The sequence below is a fragment of the Condylura cristata genome, unplaced genomic scaffold, assembly GCF_000260355.1.
Source record: "Condylura cristata isolate star-nosed mole 26May11 unplaced genomic scaffold, ConCri1.0 scaffold00017, whole genome shotgun sequence".
Lineage (NCBI taxonomy): Eukaryota > Metazoa > Chordata > Mammalia > Eulipotyphla > Talpidae > Condylura > Condylura cristata.
In genome coordinates, this window is record NW_004567118.1 from 7,076,588 (window position 1) to 7,097,951 (window position 21,364).

A 21,364-nucleotide genomic window follows, 5' to 3' on the forward strand; every position below is an offset into this window, starting at 1 on the left:
TTAATACTAACAATGGTTTAGTCCCAGTGATGCTGTGGGGTGTGGGGCAGTCGTTCTGGTCTCAAGGGGACTCAGGCCGCTCTGGTGCCAGGGCGGGACAGCTGAGGCCTCTCTCCACGCAGCCAATCTCTCATCATTCAGGAATCTAGTCTAAGCTTCTTCACGTGGCCATCACGGTTCCAGACAGTAAATGCAGAAGCTTTAAGACATCTTGGAGGCATCAACTCTAGAAGCTGACACATCACTTTTGCTACATACACAAGATCAGCCCAGATCCAAGAGAGGAGAAAATGGCCACACCTTTTACTGGGAGGAGCAGCAAAGACCCACATAAAAGGGCAGGGCACAAGGTGTGGCCCCCCCACCCCTAGGAACATTTTCATAATTACCAGGAGGCTCAGAGAGGGAGTTTGCACGTCAAGGCGTCTAATTACCTTGGCTCTGGCAGTGGGTGACAGGGTCCAGCAAAAAGGACCGCAGTACCCTATCTGAGACGTCTCTGCTGAAGCGAGCTGCAGCCCCTCTGCGGGGAGCACACCCCAGAGCTTGCATCCAGTCAGAAACAGACACACACGAGACTGGAGATGTTGGAAGAACTATTAAAGCTACCTGGCTCTGTAGAAAACAATGCAGGCTACTGTTGGGGTAAAACGATGCGAGTCCAAACTGCCTCCAACAGTGGACAGGACTCACTAGCGGGTCTCACAAGGAAGTTAGCAGTGAGCCTTCAGCAACTGTGAACAAAACGGAAAGCAAGTGTCGCACAAAGATGTTTTCCTTGAATTCTAAATTCACTTGCGCAGACACGCCTGTCTGTGCCCAAGTGGACAGAGCAGCCGTGGCCAGGGAGGTGCCATGTGCCTCTCTGACCTAGACTCGGTGAGGAGCTGCACTGTCCCCTGAGGAAACAGGCAACAGCACCTGCATATAGTCAGAGAGACGAGGTGACTGAGAGTAAGCGTGGGAATTCGAGGATTCAGGCATTTTCATTCCACTGTAAGGGATATTATACGAAGGGAAATGTGAACAGTAAGCTGCCGTCTCTGTGAGAGCTCCCTGGTGGGCCTCCCTGGGTGGTACACGGCGGGCTGGGGAGGCCGGGACAGGGCCGCCCGCATCCAGCCCCAGCGGGATGCGCCTCCTGCCACGTGTGCCGGACGGCACCATCATGGGGCGGATGCGCAGTGGGGACTCGGTCTTGGTCACCACTGGAACCCCAGTGGCCAGGTCGGCGCCCAGCACTATTGGGCACTTGGTAACATCCGGGGAGAAACAACTGAGCAGATGAATGAATGGGGGCAGGGGACAAGGAAGACCCTCATCCCAACTGCCACACCCTATAGTCACTGCTTTCACCAAATGCATTTTGTAAGCTGTTTCCCTCTGGGCTAATTTTTCTTCAAACAGGTTCGAAACACAATCCATCTTCTGAGCTAGGCAGTGAAGAGAACCAGTGACTTTAACTTAGCCGATGACCTTGAAAAACTGCCCTTCATTAAGTGGGCTGTGGGCTGGGCAGCCTCTCACCAGGGCTAAGGACAGCTGAGCACAGCAGACCAGGACTATCGACTTCACAGAAAAAGGCAACCCAGTGAGCCAGGAGGTGACATGCCAACTGAGAAGAAGAGTCGGGAAGAAAGACACACAATGGATAGGGCGACATTTTTGTTTACTTTAAACATTAGCATGAAGTCGGTTACCGTACACATCCAAAGGTCCAGCATCTCAGAATACCGTGACGTGGCACACCTTGCACCAGAGTCTCATGAGAATAAAACAGACAATGCTACATCAAGTGGTTAAAAATACACAAAAAGTAGTTTAACAGTCTATAAATTTTTATACTTAAAATCATGATTGAGTTGAAATAAAAAAAGTGCATTTCAATTGCTAAAAAAATAATGGTATAGTTAACACAGGGGCAATCAGTATGTTGGGGGATCTGACAGGATGCTAGATAAAGGGGGACTTGGGGGAGTGGGAGACCTTGGAGATTCAGGTGGGAAGCCCAGGTTCACCTCACGGCCAGTCCGGGGCCCAGCGGCTCTCCTCACCTGGCACCAGCCCATCGCGAGATCTGGTCACCTCCCTACCGACGACGGTCACCTCCCTTCCGACTGGCCACCTTTAAGCTTCTGCGCAGCGGGAGAGGTTGCCTGTCCCTCACCAGTCTAACGTCACCTTCTACGGCAGCTTCCCCGGGGAAGGGGGACACTGCCCCCTTCTGGACTTGACCAAGTACCCAGCAACGCGGCCTGAATCCTTAGGACGGAGCAGGCAGAAGAGACCAAGCAGCTTTTGTTTTGTCAAACTGCTTTGGACAAATGAACGTTCAACATTCAATAACAAGCTTTGTAAACCTAACGCTAAACAACTCCTGGCAAGCAAACTGGATTTTCTTTTCTTTAGAAATGAGGAAAAGTGCAAGTGATTTCAGTACTATTGGGGAAAACAAAAATAAAAACAAATAAGTCACACCTGGCCACCCAAACCGATCACAGCTTCAGTTTCACTCCTTTTCAAACGCTGGCGTTACAAGCAGATGCCTGCACCGCTCGGGGTCGGGCTTGGCTGGAGAAAGGAGCCAGGCAGACAGCAGCTACGGCGGCCTTCCCAGGTACAGAGCCCTCTGGGTGCTACAGCGGGAAAGGTGAAGGTCCCTCCTGCTCATTGTGAAGAGGATGCAGCAGTGAGCACAAACAAGTCGTAGTGGGAGAGAGAGCTGAGAGGCTCTGAGCCCTAAACAAGTAGTGACTGACCGAGAGGGAACCCAAAGCCAGTCTAACCCAAGCAGAGCCCGGCCTGCTCCCTGCTGTGACAGACGCCCATCTGGAACAGCGAAGGCATGAAGCGTGTCCTCACTCACTCAGTTACCCTGCGGCCTTCCAGAGATGTGCTGGTTCTGCTCAGGCAGTGGGTGGATGGAAACAAGTGAAGTGGGTGACCTTCCTGCTCTGTATTTCACACACAGTAAATCTCCCTGCATAGGGGCCTGGCTTTCAGCTCCAGGCACCGGTACTTAATCAGGGTGGTTAATTCAGATGCCTGACCCACAAATCACTGTGCTTGCATCACGAAGGCTGAATAACTATTGTACTGAATAATAAGGAAAAGTGTCTTAAAAACATAGTTCTGTAAGAGAGGCTATTCTATAGAAACTTAGAGGGGCCCTTTTCTTTAGTAGGTGAGACACTAAAGTACTTTGTTGCCCCCTTGTGGACAAAGTCAGTACTGCCAATGGAACAGAACTCATGTCAATAAACGAATACAAGGCCTATTCAAGCTGATGGAAGATTGAGACGAGGCTGCATCTATATCCTTGGGGATACAACTTTAGAAGTAAACACCAAAACCGTGCCAGTTTCTTACTCTACAAAACCTAATGCATTCAATGATCAAGCATAGAAAAGATATTTCTAGGAGAGTTAGAGATTACTAGAAGAATAAAGTATTTCCTTCCAACTTTCAAAGCAATTAGACACAGCCTTGAGCCCTGTCTCAAGAGTTGGTAGCTCTGTTCTGATCTTTCACCTGTAAAAGGCAGGTTGGGAGGAAGCCGTGTTCGTTCTGAGGAGCTGTATGTTCAGAAACAACTTGATTCTTTGGCACATCCAGCAGAGACAGGCTCTTTGGTTGATCAAGACCACCAAAGCAAGTATCATCTTTTCTTCTGAAGTAGAGCAAATTTCAGCTTCTTCCCCTTCTTGTCCTATCCCTATTTCCTGATGTCTCCAAGTCACGTTCAAGTCATTTGTAACATCCCTATCTTACCAGAGAAGCTCAAGTAGTGTGAAAGGAGCCTGGGAGTAGGAAGCAGAGGGGATGCTTCTAGGGGGAAGAACCCCCTTCAATTCCAGCCAAACCTTTCCTGTCACAGAAGACACAAAGCAAGACAATTCTGTCTCAGGGATGTGGCCGCTCCAGGTGTGAGCCCACCGAGGCTCTCCACTGTCACACTGCATAGGGCTGAAGAGAAAAGCCACACATTTCAAAGTGGTTACTTGGGGTAAACTTCTAAGTCAATAATGAGGAGTACCAAGACCAGTTAAAAAGAAGAGCATTTAAAACAACAAACTCTTGTTCCTGATTCTGGAGAAATCTGCCTTTTGCATTTGGTAAACTGGTCTTCCATTCTAAGTTGCCAGTGAAGGCTTCAATGTCTGGAATTTATTCATTATCAAACATAGTCAATCCTCACCATGTTGCACTGTCCCACCAATAACATACTATCAACAGACGAAAAGGACTAAGAACTTATTAACAGCTGCCTTCTCAGACTCCCACTTCATATAGTTATTAGTTAATCTTGAAAACCTGAGTATTAGTATTATTAATTTTAAGGAAAGAGGCATGACATTTTCTGTCAGAAAGAAAAGATTTTAACTAAGGCCAAACACTCCATAGCTTTCGTTCACTTCAAAAAAAGAAAAAAAAAAAGGCAATCCAATTTCCTTATTTTAAAGACTCCTATTTTCAGGGTTAAAGGAGAACTAGAAAGGAACAAGAGACTTGCACAAGACATGTCTCCAGTTTGGCTGTGAGAGATCAGCCAACTCCTAGTTTTGTGGAGAAGGAACTCCTAGCACAAGAACACACTGTAGCCCCCATTACATCCTTCATATATTATGTAGAAATAATATTTTAAAAATTAGATGAGAACAGGCTGAAAAGGAGTTAACTAGGAGTTTTTGAGGTACAGGAAGATGACAGAAGCAGATCAAAAATCAACAAAGGACTTCTGATAAACCCAGAGAGCAATTTTAAATTAATTTGATTAAAATGAAACCACGGGTACAGCCTTGCAAAATATTTCTGGAAGAAAGAGGGCACAGCCACAGCAGCATTCAGGATCCCTTCATCAGAGAGGGGAGGTGTTCAGGAAGACTAAGAGGATAAAGGTATTCAAAAGACTCAATGTCCTTTAATTTTAAAGGAACATTTAATTTCAGGGGAAAGAAAAGAACATGAAGAGTAAGATAAAGATAAACTCTTTCGTCATTATAGCTATAATATGTGAAGAAATAAAGTATAAATAAAAGTTTAAAATGTAATCTAAAAATGACATGGAGAACAAAACAGAAGTACGTTCAGAATTCTCATCCAAGGTTTTAGTTTGTAGAGCCAAAGGGTTAATTCCAATACTCAAGGAGAATGAAACAATTAGAGGTAGGATTTAGGCCAGGAAAAGTGTGTTCCAGGATGCTGGCTTTTTGAAGGCACTCAAGAACAGAGTGAGAGAGACTGAAGCTGCAGTGATGACAGATGATGAGAGGTGTGTCACTATCTGTCATAAGGAAATAAAAACAACTCCAGGAACCTTGTGACAATACATATATTATTGAATAACACACAGAGTTAACAAGGTAGAAATCCACTTCCTAAGTAGTTTCTTATAATACAGCTTCTGTTTAGGACGTAAGAAAAAGAAGTCTGTTTTCCAGATATGCAACTCTGTAAAATAGTTTTGACTTAAATGAAGACTTTGAAAAGGTACATTATCTGGTTCTTTAAACAAATTTTAATGAAGCTAAAGCTTCAAAGTTGGGATAACCAAAGAGATTGATTTTCATTTGAATCTTGCAAAACCTATCCTCTAAGACAAAAAGATCTCATCATAAAGTCTATAAAAAGTCTAGAGCATATAAAAGTATAGAACTATGAAAGTGGATATATTGGTGGCAACTTTTATGGCTTCCATAGAAAGTGTAGAGAGGATCTCTGGTTTGCTTTATCGAGGTAGTGTCCAGGGCTGGAAGGTCATCACGCTCTACTATAAATGCTACAGGTGACAGCAGCAGGTCAACTTAGGTGTTCTTACTGCATAATAAGGCCACTATCTCTAATGGCCAATGACCTTTCATTCCTGAAAAAATGCTCTTTTGGAAAATTTCCTATGTTGGCTTAGGCCAAAGGAAAATTAAAACCAAATATTTACTTGTTCAGTTTTATAGTCTGAAGATTTCCAATTGAGATGATTTTTGTAATGGTAGCTGATAAAATTCTTAAAATGTAACTCATCCTTGTTCATTACTTCCCCTACAGGCCAGACAGAACAGCAAGTAGAATCCATCATGTGGGTCAGCACTGTTGTAAGAGTTGTCTTTTCTGAACAGCAGCTCAAACAAAAGGGTTTCTTCCCAAGTTTAGTTTTCTCCTCTCTCTTTTACAATGCCACCCCACTGACTATTCTGCAAGATGAGCACATATATACACATCTGTAATCAATTGCTATTTCTGCTTCATTTTCTCAAAATTTAAAACTTCCAGTGAAAGCAAAATTAAACATAGATATCATTCAACAAACAAAACTGAAAAAAATTCCAAGAAGTAGAAAATTCTTAATTTACAAGCATCTCTTCAGAGCATTTTGCCTTCAGTTAGTAAGTATAGTAGGTACAATCAAATTATAGGGAGTGTCCTAACCACAATGAAAAGGTATAACCAGTAAATGTAGTATTTAAAATGGCAGTCCAACTATGGGGCTGTCTATGCTCAGTCATTCACTTAGAACAGTTAATGTAAATGGTAGACTGTAAAGTATATGTAACTGATTTGCAAAGGTTTCCTTCAACTATTATGTAGTTTTACTTGGAGATGCCCTGCTTGCTAAAAATAATCAAATCACAAATACATATGGAAATAAAAGCCACATATCTTTCAACGACTAATCTTATTTTCTTCAAACTGAAAGACCTAATTTAGTATATGCCTAACTGATATGATGTGAGAAAGCAGCAAGCATCCTTTCATATGAGGCTAAGGAAGAGTTTATATGTGAATGATAAATCTATAAAACAAGACTAGAAAAATGAAAAAAGAAAAAAAGAGCAATGTCAACTCAAAAAAGTTCTTGGAAATTTTCTCAAATAAATCTTAAACTTAGCAAGAAAGGATACAAACATTTGAAGAAAGTAAAGTAAGAAACAGCCTCAATTGATTATCTATACAATGATGAAATGTGGCCTTTGCTGTCTTTGAGAGATAAGGGCTGAGAACTCAAAACTCCTCTGCAGTTCTTTTTCTCACTTACAGATAGCAAATAGGTAATAAATTGGGAAGAATTCACAGGGTTCTGAACTGTAAGTGTGAGGGAATGTACTACACAATGCCACTTTTGTTTTAGTAAAGGACCCCAACTAAGTTTTCGACCCTGAGCTTGAGTCTTAAGCGTGTTAAACCTGATGTACATACATGTTTAAGGCTTAATGCTGCAGTTCTTATATTCAGAAGTAATATCGCAAATATGCTTACTGCATTTTATTATTTACACGTAATAGGACACTAGTGAGGAATCAGTAAGTTCTGAGCAGGTTTCCTGAAGACCACAAGTCCCCAAGTCAAGGAACGTATACTTGTTCAGGAAAAAAAGGGGAAGTTTTCACATTGCTATAAAGGATTGTGTTGTATAATACAACGCCGATTTTAAAAAAATCTTTTTTTTTTTTTTTGCTTCTGTTAAGGAGGGTGGTGGTTATTTGCCTAATACTGGTTTTCCTATGTAGCATCTTTCTTATGGCTATATTCACTTGAATAAATATCAAAGACGGCCACCTGCACTTTCCCAGTGTATGATCAAAGCACACCTCATAAATGGTTGATCACCAGGCCATCAGTGTAGAATTTAGTACTGCTGCCCAACACTGTATGATTATTTAGAAAAAAATAAGGTATAACCAATTAACTAAACTGCAATTTAGATCTAAAAAAATCATTTTAACATTGCTGGCCTGACATGAGGTAATGCTGTCTAAAGGAGCAGACCACACACCTGTCATGGAATGCAAGGGGCAGCAGCCACTGAAATGATGTCATAAACAAGGAACAGATTTTCCTTAGTAGTTTGGGTATCTGGATGTTCACAGAATGTATACAAGTATTTAAAATAACATTCTTGATATCCAAAAACAGGAAGAAAAGTATGTCTTGAGATTCTTTTCTGCCTCACTTCAAAATTTTCCTATGCTCACTGGAGAAGACAAAGGCAATAATCAGAAGAGAAAACAAATCTGGAAGTATTAAACCAAAAATGTAACAGAGAATATGATACTTTAAAAGAGATTTAACCTCAACTGAAAGAATTCCACTTGTCCTGCCACAGAGCCAATTAGTCAGAAAGTGTTGGAAGCCTATCTGCACACTTAACATCAAGAATAAAAACTAAATAAAAACCTGTCTTCTTAAAAAAAAACAAAAACCTGCCTTCTGATTCAGGCAAGGATTTAAGAGGTTGAGGAAAGAAAAATAAAGAGAGGGAGAGTGAAAAGAGAGAGCATGCGTGAGTGACAGCGCTGGCCAACTTCAGAACTCAGTTATCCGAGATGGAAAAACACAAATATTTTAGATACATTCAATGTGGATAAATCTGATCTGTTAAAGATAACTAAGTGTGTTACTGGTTATAGTGATTATATATTAGCCCTTCCGTTCAGTCTTTCCTATAAGTTCTTGACTGATCATGCTCTTTTGAAGTTCCCCAAACCTGAAAAAAGTAACGTCCCTACAAAGCATTACAGGTGCTGCTCTACTTACAAATGCTGCTATCATGTAAGTATTTGCAGAGGACAAGGCAACAAAACTTAGAATTTCCTCTCCTGCACTAAATTTAAACCGTTAAAATAGCTCAAAGCTGAGACTATATCCAGGGATACAAAAGACACTAAAATCTCATAATCAATCTGTGTTCTCAGCCACTGTCAGCACCACTTTTGTGATTTCAGTGAACTACTGTATCTTTTCAATAGCAATTCCAGAGACATAAAAGAACATCAAAATGAGCCGTGCATTATGAGACTTCAATTTGTTATCCCAGAAAAGGTTGGACATGAACACAGTTCTATGTAAGTGAGATATATACCTGCCTGAGATGAAATAGTCCTCACCACTTCCTCCTCTTGACCATGAACAACTTCACGTTTAAGACCTGCAGGCTTGAGTGACACCCCTGGAAAAGCCTCATCCCCTGCAAGTCACTCGCCAACACACAAACTGAGCCAGGGCAGCGTGCACAGCAAGAGCCTGTCAGTGAGCCTGAGACACAGCCGAGTGCTAAGTAGAGATTATAAAACTACCAAGGACTTATACCAAGTTTTAAAAGCAAAACCCCATTCCTGCAATAACCTGGTCTAGAGACCCGCTCAGATTCATCTAGTCGCTGAAGCACCTTCGAGTTGTACGGATGTAAGAATAACTTTGAACTATAGAAGTTATATGCATTTTTAAGAATCACATTTTGATGATTATAAAAAATTTTTCTATTTTACAACATAGGTCCAGCTACACTGAAAAATTACACCGCTTATTGAAATACATTTCATTTTAGAAACAGACTACTAAAGAAGTCTATACAAAAACTCTAAAATAATTTCTGTAGTAAAATAAAGAGTGCGTTGTTAGGAGAGCTACACAAAGAAGAAAAATTTCATCTTTTTCTATAATGCTTGATATATTGTGAAACATGGCTAGCTCAACTCTGCAGCCAGCACCAAAAGCTGAAAAGAATTCATTACGATACACAGTGATACAATTAATGCTCTGGATTAATCTCACAGCCTTCCCGATTAGTACAAAGGAAACCAGGTCTATCCCCTCTTTGAGGAGAAGTCCAGGGTATAAAAGCAAGCATACCTCATCAGCTGATATGAAATTATAAAACTCCAGAAGTCTGAGTATTTGAAATTTATAAAAGTCACCAGAAAATGCAAGCAAATTGGGCTTTAGTCGGTGGTTTCCCCTGGTTTAGATGACAGTTCCCTCTGTGAGCTCGAGGTGGTCTTCTTGTTCATTCCCTTGGATGTGTTGTGTTGACTCACCAAGACAATGACAAAGCTCTTGGTGGAGGCTGAAGAGAGTCTGACAGCTACAGAAATGCTCACCAACTCCCTCTGCAAACTTGTCTATGGGAACGTTAACTCGCAGAGAACACAATTAAGGAGATGGATGTTAATGATGCTGTGCTGAACTGTTCTTCTCTGCCAGGTGCCGCAGAAAGTTGTCCTCACCCTGGCCTCTGTGATTTAAAGGCTCGCTCTTAAAGAGAGCGGGAGGTGGGGGCAGGTGAGGGACTGGAGGGATAGGAAGGTGGTGTGGGTGGTGAGGGTGTGGGTGGATGTGAAGGTGTGAGAAAGGGTGGGGGATGGGCCGAGGGGGAAGCGTGCTTACAGGATTCATGTTGATGGGTGGGGGTGGGGTTGTAGGTGTGTTCACCATAGAAGGAACTGGGGTGGCAGGGGAAGTTGTAAGTGGGATCTGGACAGCAGGCGGCACATTCACGGGGCTGGTCACCCGAAAGCACTTCTCCTTGTGGGCCTTAAGCATGTTAGAGAAGCGGAACCGCTGGCCACACACATCACATGGATAGGGCTTCTCGCCTGTGTGAGTTCTGCGGTGCCTCTTCATGTTAGGGCGGCTGGTGAAGCTTTTGCCACAGATTTCACAGATAAAGGGCTTCTCTCCTGAGATGAACACAGACATAAAAAAATGATTAACATAACTGACAGTATTTATGTGCTCATGTACATCCTCATCTACTCCTCTCCCTGATGGCACACTGCACTCTAAGAGTCAGAGAAGGGTCTCTCAAAGCTGGGACGTAGTAAGTAAGAGCAGATACAAGGAAAACCTACATACAACCGGCTGTCAGGGCTTGGCTTAAAAAAAAAAAAAAAAGAGCGAGAAGGCTGTGGCATCTTCCATACACTTGCTGAAGAAGGATTCAGTGATTTCCCAATGCTCAAGGGAATCCACAACACAGGCCAGTGCACCTGTGAGAGATTTCTGATATCCAACCAAATACTTTGCTAAAATTATCCTGAGGAACAAGCATGTCTCTTCATGTTTGCTTGTCTACAGTCCTCAGCATGTGGCTTGCTTTTTCGTACTGGACTAGAGAAACCCTGGCCTACTCCCCTACAACAGTGTTTCTCTGCGGGAATGCCCATCTGGCACATTTGAAGAGCACCGCGTCATCTAAATGCTCCCAAGAGATTCTGACGATCAAAAATGTTGCCACTGCATTGGGTGGGGTAGCTACTTGCTCCTGAATGTGCACAATGGGGCCACTGAGTCAGAAGGAAACAGCCCCCTAGCCTGCCTGCCGCCATACCCAGGCTCTGGCAGGGGTGAAGTGGCGGGGAAGGAACAAAACCACTCTGAATGTGGATGTCCACGAATCACTTGCTGGGGAATGCTGTGGTGAGGGGCACAGCACCTGCACTTCAGGGATCACGCCAAGTGAGGACCCCGTCACCACTTCCCACAGTTGCAGCTTGTATTTCTACAGCAGCTCCGCTACAAGAGAGCTGGCTGTCACTTCAGTTACGGCATATGCTTGCTCTCCCATCAGTGTCCTCAGTCACTCTAGGAGAGTAACAACTGTTGTGTACTGGGTCTTACCGTGTACTCAGAACTGTTCTAATCACTTCACATCAATTAACCTTGGTGATCCTCACAGCAACCATCCACCATATGAAGCAGGCTTGTTATTATTCCTGTTTTATTGATAAATGAATTAAGAAATTTGCCCAAGGTCCCTGCCCAAGCTAGTAGAGTCAGGATTTAAAACTGCATTTTGGGGGCCTCCTGGTGGTGCAAAGGGTTAAAATGCAGCACTATGAACCTATCCATAGCCACTGCAGCCACTGTAACACAAGTTTGATCCCCAGCCAGGGAGGTGACCCACATGGTGCAGGAGACTGTTCCTATCTTGCCCACTACTCCCCTCAGCAGTGTGTTTCAGTAGATTTGCCTGCTCTGCTCCCCATTCTGTCTCTGGTGAATCCTCTCACACCCTGCATCTCTGGCCTGTACCCTAGTTCTTGTATGCATAAGTAAATAAATCTTTAAAAAAAAAAAAAAAGAGGAAACACTGTAGAGAAAAATGCACAAGCAATTCAGAAAATATACAGTTACCAAATAAGCATTTGAAAAAATGTTCACTATTCCTGACAATAAGTGCAAATACACATAATAAACAACCACTTTGCCTATCAAATCAGCAAGGATTTATTTTGTATTGGAAAGAGTTGAGGAAATGAGTACTTTCATGAATAGCTTATAAGTGTGTGTGTGTGTTTGTGTGTGTAGAGCTACTCTAAAAATACCAAATCTTAAAAACGATGGTATCAGGCCCTCCCTGGTAGTGTAAGAGGTTAAAGCGCAGCACTATGAAGCTATCTGCAGCCACTGCAGCACGAGCTCAATCCCCCACCAGGGAGCTGGCCCACATGGCGCACCTCTCCTGTCTCGTTTGCTGCTCCCCTGTACCTCAGTTCTTCCTCAGTTATTGTATGCATAAAAAATAAATCTTTTTTTTTTTTTTAAGATTTATTTGTGCATACAGAGCTGGGGTGCTGGGGTACAGGCCAGAGGCTCAGGGGTGGCGAGAGGCTTCACCAGAGACAGAGTAGGGAGCAGAAGAGGCAGATTGACAAAGTACACTGCTGAGGGCAGCAGTGGGCGGGTCAGGAGAGGTCTGCCACGCCATGTGGTCACCTCTGGGGCAGGCGGGAATCGAACTCATGCTGAAGTGGCTTTAGCTTCTCAGTGCTGTGCTTTAACCTGCTGTGCTACCAGGGAGGGTAAAAAATGAGTATATCCCATTGTCTTAATAATCCCATTTTTAGGAATTTATCTTAAGTAAACAATTATGGATGTGCTCATCACAAAACTGTTGGTCAAATATTAGCTGTAACAGTAGAAAACTTGGGAACAGACATAATATAATGTACAATGGGAACTTACTAAATAAAATGGAGATAACATCCTTTCGACTCTTGTTGTAAAGGTTAAATTGGTAAAATGAGATAATGCACATAAAGCACTTAAAATAGTACCTGGCATATATGCCCATAATAAATGATGTCTATTACCACAGAAAACTTATAGGGACTATGAATGACATTATACAATAAAATAAAAAGCAGGTTATAATAGAGTATAACTTGGTTTTATTTTTAAGTACATGTACACAAAAATACCTGTGTATAGTATATATGTATACATTATTAAGAAACTGGAGAATTTTTTAAAAAAAACAAGTGTATGCCAAGATTGAACAGTAGTAATCTCTCATTGACAACTGATCATTCTTATTTTGCCTTCAATTTCCATATTTCTAATACACTTTAATACTTTTATGAAATTTGAGGGAATTTTGATAGCTACACTATAAGAAATATTTATTTAGCTTTCCACTTGGTTGAAGAATACTTAACAAAAATTTTATTTAGTAACTATGTTAATCATGAGATAGCTAACTATGTCGTCATTTTGGTTTCATATTATGGGCATTTAAGGGCCTGGGGAGAGAAAAAAGGACAAAGGGGAAGAAGAGAGAAAGAAAGGCAGAGAGAGAGGGGATGGCAGAAGGGAGGCATGGAGAGGCAGTCCTGGAGAGGGACCCCGTGCAGGGGCCTGGTGGCTGCAGGCCCTTTCCACTGTGCACCACACAGTCTGTGTGCCAAGGGACGTGCGGAAGTGATGATTTCTACCTTTAAAATAACGTATTTTCTGTTTAGTTCAAGAGTTTTCTGCTCAATAACAAAAAACTGAAACCTAAAAGTGATTAAAAGCCTATTCAAGAGCCACCAAGGGGGGGGGGGGAGAATATGTTATTTTATTTTATTATTTTTAAAGACTTATTTATTACCCTTTTTTAAAAAAAATATTATTTATGGACACCGAGGTGCAGGGGCGGTAAGAGGATTCACCAGAGACAGAGTGGGGAGCAGAACAGGCAGTAGATGAAGTACACTGCTGAGGGGAGCAGCGGGCGGGTCAGGAGAGGTCTGCCCGCCATGTGGATCGCCTCCGGGGCAGGCAGGGATCGAACTCATGTGGAAGTGGCTTTAGCTTCTTAGTGCTGTGCTTTAACCCGCTGTGTCACCAGGGAGGGCCCAAGATTTATTTATTTATGTATACAGAACTGGGGGACAGGCCAAAGGTGCAGGGGCAGTGAGAAGATTCACCAGAGACAAAGTAGGGAGCTGAACAGGCAGGTGGAGTGAAATACACTGCTGAGGGGAGCAGCGGGTGGGTCAGGAGAGATCCTGCTGTGCCACGTGGGTCACCTCCAGGGCAGGGATCGAACTCATGTTGAAGTGGCTTTAGCTTCTCAGTGCTGTGCTTTAACCTGTTGTGCCACCAGGGAGGGGCTGTTATTTTATTTTTTTAAAGATTTATTTTAACTTATTTATGCATACGAGAACTGGGGTGTAGGCCAGAGGTGTAGGGGTTAAGAGGAGACAGAGAGGGGAGCAAAACAGGCAGATCTACTGAAATGCACTGCTGAGGGGAACAGCAGGCAAGACAGGAGAGGTCTGCTGTGCCCTGGCCAGGGATTGAACTTTTGCTGCTGTGGCTGTGGCTGGTGATAGCTTGATAGTGCGGAGACTTTAACCCCTGTGCCACCATGAGGTACGAATTTGTTGTATTTGATGTATCCTGCTATTCACTTGGACTTCAAAGTCATAATTACCCTTTGATATGTCATTTACTTAACCTCTTCATCTAGCCAAATCCTTAAAATCTGAGGGTGCTATGCTCTGAGTGGGGAAGTACATCAGACAGGCATTTTTCTTTGGACTTCACCATAGAAATGGGAATTAAAGAGTTCCAGTCATAGGCAGGATTTCCTCACAACTAGTTAAAAAAAGAACAGCATGCTAAGCAAGAGAATGGTTCTGCTACTCGGTAGCCTAACAGAACCTAGACTCCTATGATTGAATTTTATTTAGAAACCTTAACATTTTTTCATACTATTCAATTTGTGCAGACAGCTGATCCCAGGAGGGCTGGGAGGACTGAGATAAAAACATAGTGTTTACAGAGGGGAAAAATCAGATGCTTACACATCTATGCTGTAGGGCATTTTAACCACAAAGTGGTTAAAAACTGTTTAACTTCTGTTAGTGGACATGAGCCTCAACAGCAATGAATTTTGGTAATCAAGTCCAATGAAATTTTAAGACTACTGAGAATCTTCGAGGTCAGTATTCTCAACTTTTCTCAAGGCACAGAACCCTTTCCTTACAAAAACAATACATGTAAGGGAGTCTTAAAGAACTCGAAGTTCAAAGGCACTAATAATCACTTTTGAAAGAAATAGTTCTAAAAGTCTAATTTTTCAGTATTATAAATTCAGTTTTTTATGTATCAGTTTTATTTAAAGTATTTGTGGTATACATTTTTAACACAGCCTCACAGGTCCTCATCAACAAACAAATGCTTTAAAGCATATCTGACCTTCCCCCAAACCCTTACCAGTGTGTGTCTTCATGTGCTCGTCAAAGTACTGCTTCATGTTGAAGTCCTTGCCACACCACTGGCACATGAACTGCTTGTGCCCAATGTGGATGCTCATGTGGGACCGCAGCTGGTACTTGTACTGGAACCTCTCGTCACAGTTCTGCGTTAGACACAGTAGAGAGTTCTGAATGCTGAGGTAGCAGCTTTACTTGATCCCACCCTACGTGGTCTGAGATTAGGATTAGGATTAGAATGCCATACCTGCCTTCTGGCAGATGAAATGGGTGTGCTTTAGCTTTATGGCACAAAACCAAAATATAAGCAACTACTATTTTTCCATGGAGCTCAGATTCCAACACCAACACCTGTATGTTCTACTTTCCAAACCCTTCTCTGAGCAGCGAGGTACCTGAGGATCTGTGGACATGCTGCCTGCCGCCTATGCCACAGCACACCTCTCAATGCATCCCCTTCCCAAACGCGAGTTCCAAAGTAGGCCTTACCTCGCATCTGAAGGGCTTCTCTCCAGAATGCTGCAGGGAGTGCACCTTGAGAGACATACTGCGTTTGAACGATTTTCCACAGGTTTCACATGTAAAAGGCATGTCTTTCGTGTGCGCTGCAACATGAATACACTGATATTCAAAATAAGAGCCAAAAAGTTCAAAACTGAAAAAGTTAAATGCCTACCATAATGATAACTCTGCCATCTTAATTTTCAATACTTTAATCTGTAAGGCTTTACTACCAACGTTCTATAGAGAAAATAAGTACCAACACTGAAAAGAAACTGGGGCGTGGAAGACGACACCAATTCAATCTGGTGATGCTTACCGAAGACAAGTTGATTTAGTTTCAATAAGTCAAAGGAGGCAGGCTCCTCATATCCTAACCAATTCAGAGCATAAAACACACAAAGAATAAGGGAAAATTATAGATGTGAGAGCAGCAGAAAAAACTTACCAACCATGTGTTTCCGCACATGAGCCATGGTATAGAATTTCTTCTCACAGATTTCACAGGAAAATTTCTTTTCTGCATATCCATGAACGATCTTGATGTGTTCATGAAGGGACCAGAGTTTCTTGAATGATTTGTTACAGGAAACACACTGAGCAGGATAAATAAAAATAATCTTTATTTGTAGGGGCTTGCAGAATGCCATACCTGCCCACTGGCAGATGAAATGGGTGTGCTTCAGCTTTATGGCACAAAACCAAAATACAAGCAACTACTATTTTTCCATGGAGTTCAGATTCCAACACCAACACCTGTACGTTCTACTTTCCAAGATGAATCTTTTAGAAATATGGGGAGCATGAAAACAATAGCAAAAAGTAAGACAAAAAGAAATAGAAAATTCTACTAATACCAAATAATTGACTGTTTTTATCAAGTTAATATTGTACCTATAAAGAGAACCTCACAAGAGCCTCCTATACACAGGTCATTATACAGTTAATAGGTGTTTGTTCAAGAACACATACTCAACAAAACATATATTAATGGTTATAGAGCTAAAAAAAAAATGCTTTACACCTTAGAGAATGCATCTGGAGCCTTCATCAACAAGTTATTGAAATTTTATTTAATTTCCCAAATACAGACTACTGTATTAAACATTTCCCTCTGGCAGAATTTAATAGAACCACTAAATTGTTAGTATTGTTTTGCTTTTCCCCAGTTCCAGTTCTCTCTTACACGCATCTGTAGGAAGCACATACAACATGGCCTTGTTTCTCGTATTACAAATTATTAATAGCCCGAGATATCAGGCAAAGTGTATCGTGTAAAATATTTCTGGTTAAAGCAAAGTAATACTGGAAGGTTCTAGATAACTATCAAATTCTGGGATTCTGAAAGGAACAAGTTGGCATCCACTATAAATGTCTCTGAACATTATTGTCACTATGAGAAATAGTACTTTGAAAAAAATTAAAAAAATAAGCCTCTGGACATCGTTTGAGATAAGGACAAACCATTCCTATAAGTCATTGTGTATGGCAAGGTTTTAATTTGTACTTACTACTAAGTCATCAGTATTATCAGGATCTATAATGTTAAGAACAAAGCACATCAGGAATATAAAGAGTTCATTTAGCAGAAATCACAAAATGTAAACACAAGTTTAAACATATGGTAGGGAATCATGAGAAAAGTCAAAAAGAATCATTAAGTGCTTACTTTCCTGTAACTTAACAAAGGAAGTTTAAAAATTATATAAAGCTCAGGATCCAGATCCAGCCTTTCAAGGAGGCACGACGGAACCCACGTCTGACCCCTAGGGTGCAGCACCACACCACGCTTCCTGCAGCCTGGGCCGCTGCAACCAACTGTGACCAAGCAAAGGGATGGCACTTCAGAGATCAAGTTACAACTAATAAATCAAAAAGTAGTCCATTTTTAGCAAGTGTGACATATTTTAAGAAATTCTCAGCTGTTGGTTAAAAGCAAGAGAAAAAGTGAAAAATAAGGAACACACCAACAAATCAACCACAACAAATTCATCTTTTAAAGGAAGTTTAAATATGGTAGAAAAGAGTTCTATTTTAAATATCTCATGAAGACAGACTTACCTTTCATGAATATTCATTAATATGCCTTGACAAGTGTGAACCAATATAGGACAATACAATACAATCCACTCAACGAAGCAATGGTAATTAGCACACCACTTAACCTATCACAACACAATCCTCTCAAGACACCAGCCCGGTGTGAATACCAGTTTTGTTACCTTAACAATACTGTACAGTAGCACAGCATAACTCTCTTATCAGGTGGGCAACATTTCCAACCAGCTCAGCCTCTTAACGTTTGCATATTCCCATGGGCTCAGCCTCTTGACAAATTTAGTGTTGTCATCTCTCCACTGGTAAAAGCAAACTCACTCCTGGAGGTCTTCCATTCCACCGGTCTGAGTCATTATGGCTTTTGTCCCCATCGCTGCACTAGAACCTGGCATCCCTTTAAAGCTAGAAAGGGACCTCTCTCTACTCTGACCCTTATTTAATACATCCCACACTAACAGAGAAGATGCCAGAATGAGTTACATCACGTGTCCTATAACAGTGAATCTCAGAGCAAAGTCAGTGTTGACTTTACCTCCTGGACAATCGCCTATAACAGATCCCCCTTCCAATGTTCCCACTGGGTTCCCACTAGTCCAGCAGCAGTTAAAATTAATACTTTTGAAATCACATGTTAGCTTGGATTTGAAAAGACCAAAAGCAGGAACTTTAAAAAAGATAAATTGGTGAAATCTGTCCCTTCAGCCTCTATTGTATTTATTCTCTTGGGCAGATACCAGGTTGAGTCTCAATAGCCAGGTGCTATCCTGGATAGTTTGCCCTCTTGGTGATTAAAACCTACCTGAATATTTTTTTCACAGTCTGTTTGCTGGTGAAGGGACAGCTCACTTTCCAGGACAAACTTCTTGCCACACTTATCACAAATCTGCATGCGCCTATGAGTAACGTTCATGTGCTTCTCCAGGTACCAGCGAGTATTAAACACCCTGGGGCACTTCTCACAGGTCAGAGTCTCTTTCTCTTCACACTTAGCTTTCTGGACTGGCGCTTTGGGCTCCTTTGTGGCCCGCTTCTTACGCTTAGGTGGCTCTACACTCTTCCTACGGCCTCTGGTCGTCCTGGGAGATGGGGAAGTGGCAGCTGCAGCCATAGAGGCAGCACGTCTGGTTCTCCTTTGTGTGACGCTTACTTTCTCCACGACCTTCTCCTTTTTCTTCTGCCTTTCATTCTCTCCATAGTCGTTGCTGTCATCCGTAGCTTCCTCCTCCTCACTCTCTTCCTCTTCCTCCTCACTGCTGGTCTTAAGAACAGGAGTCTCTTTGGACTGAGAAGAGACACCCTTTTCCCCTTTAGAGACATTTAATGTTTGATTATTAAGGTTTACCTCCACTATGATCTGCTCCCTTTTGTAAGAGACTTCCTCCTCCTCCTCTTCTGTGTCATCAGAATTCTCCCGGTCTTCTTTAACAGCATGCACATCAGACACTGCTCTTGGCTCCCTGAAATATGGCTGTTCCTCTGTTTCATGGAGATGCTGTTTGCTCATCTTGGAGTCCACTAGCACAGAATAAGGACTTCCTGATTCCCTTTTGTACACTTTGGTGGACAGGTCAAGTTCTTGGTTGGCACCATGATAAAAAGGAGATGGCACTTGCCCACGACGGCTGTCGTCTTGTGCCATCCCCGCCACATGCACAGCACAGTTTTCAACCAGCTCCTGGCATGAACTGGCTGTGTGACTCATTGGTAAGTGGCCCAATTTATTAAGCAGTTCACACTACAGAGAAACAGCTTTAAAACAAGACAACTATTAAGACTCAAATCTTTTTTCATTCACAAAGAATCACTCAAATGAAAAATGGTATTCCTGGAACCTGTGTGCAATTCTTCCAGTGTTGCAGCACCAAAGCAGAAGTCAAGAAGTTTTGGTATTATGGCAAGAGCAGAGCACTAGTGATTTTTTTCTTCTGAAGAGAGCTGCAAGTGGCTTGGAGCAGCTTATCTATAAAGAAAAGCAAAGAGGAAAAAGGTCAGATACTATTGTTTCCTTCTTACACTGTGCATCTACATAGCACAACAAACAGCTTAAATGACTGAATTCTTTATATACACAGCTCGTGATCCTTTTCAAATGGGTGAGCAGGGGCCACTGTTTAACTGAGTTACATTAATTCAACTAACACTTTGTTAGAATATAAATTCTAAGGCAAGCAGGATGTCACCAAGACATCCTCAGAGCCGAGAGCAGGTGTTTGGTATGTACTTGACAAGAAAGTGGCTAGTATTGGGTGGTATTCATCACCTCAGATGCTGTGGGACTCACTGAAATGGCAATATACACAGTTTCTGTCCACAAGGAGTTCACAGTTTAGTTACACAGCCTGTATCCTACTGAAACACAACGTTTTATATTGTCCTGCTTGCTTTTCAGTAGCAGTCTACCACCCCCCATAGGGACAGCTTACAGAACTAAGATGGCAGTGGGCAGGCATCTGGACCAGGAAGTAAAGCAGTGGACTGATATAACTATAGAAGAGACAGACAGTATCTCCACTTAAATATTATAAAGTAGGCAGAGACACCAGTGTAGGTTATTACTGCTTTCAGGCTTATAAGAGGAATTCCAAGTTGCTAGGTATTATTAAATTTATTTTATGCACAGCTAACTATTGACAGATCCACTCAAAAACTGGGCGATTTTTCATGTGCCAATTTTACAGAAGTCTAAATTCTATGAATTCTAAGAAAAAGTAACATCAGTTGATAAGTTTCCAAGAAAAATAAAACCTTCCATTAAAAAAAAATTAGAATAGTACATAATTTGCTTTGTGACATACCTCACATTGCTGTTCAGCCAACCACCTAACCTCTGAGTCACATAAAACTGCAAGCATATAACCAAAAGGAAGGAAATTAATATTGAATGCTTGTGAGTTGCACAGGCATTGTAAAGGTCCTTGCTGTTTATTGGTCCTAATTAATATCTACCATAAAATGTTGGGGTAGCTTTCTATCCATTTTAAATTTTATCAGAGTCATCACTGAAAAAAAAAAAGCACAATTTTGTAAGTCAAATATACTGCAAGATTTGTAAAAAGCAGCAATCTTCGGTTTAGTCTACCCAATACCATATACAACATGTCTGACTTTTCTAACTGTCCCCCACATATTCACTTTCATATGTCTAAAGAGTATGACTTTTCTACTCCTGACTTTTTTTTCAGTTTTGGGAAATTACCACTTTCCCCACTAGTTTTCTTACTCCACTGTCCCAATTCTCCCTTCAACCTCTTGGTATATTCTTAGCACAGCCTTTTGTTTACAGTATTTACCGTTTGTGTTAGACTACAACATGTAGTCACAACCATTTCTATCATTCCCCTGCTATTGTCTTCTCTTTTTCCTTAAAGAAATTTACTTTCATTTCAATGGACTTTAGGAAGGATCAATGGCACTATGTTTTTCCTGGCATCTGAATAAAAATATTTATATGTCTTTTTTATTACACATGAGGTTATGCCTCTAAGAATCTAATAAGTAAATGCGTTAAGAGCATGTATTTACTAAATGACAGAGGCAACGTTTGAACC

At 41.8% G+C, this 21,364-nt stretch overlaps 1 protein-coding gene across 1 annotated transcript; it reads right to left on the reverse strand.

The window, feature by feature from the left end:
• Positions 1-9,333: 9,333 nt before the first annotated feature.
• ZNF652 (zinc finger protein 652) lies at positions 9,334-19,776 on the reverse strand. Its single transcript, XM_004684314.2, has 5 exons — positions 18,616-19,776; positions 16,207-16,354; positions 15,747-15,862; positions 15,259-15,403; positions 9,334-10,451 (listed from the first exon to the last, which is right to left on the reverse strand). Exons 1-5 carry the CDS (start codon positions 19,516-19,518, stop codon positions 9,940-9,942), a joined length of 1,824 nt encoding a protein of 607 aa, XP_004684371.1. The 5' UTR covers positions 19,519-19,776; the 3' UTR covers positions 9,334-9,939.
• Between the last annotated feature and the right edge of the window lie 1,588 nt (positions 19,777-21,364).

What these genes read in the sequence shown, in the direction of transcription:
- ZNF652 (XM_004684314.2), bottom strand. Translation starts at nt 19,518, where the DNA reads ATGAGTCACACAGCCAGTTCATGCCAGGAGCTGGTTGAAAACTGTGCT. An exon ending in ACTGTGAAAAAAATATTCAG is followed by an intron (nt 16,355 to 18,615) that starts GTAGGTTTTAAT and finishes TATCCTGCTCAG; the next exon opens with TGTGTTTCCTGTAACAAATC. An exon ending in AGAAGCCCTTCAGATGCGAG is followed by an intron (nt 15,404 to 15,746) that starts GTAAGGCCTACT and finishes TGTCTAACGCAG; the next exon opens with AACTGTGACGAGAGGTTCCA.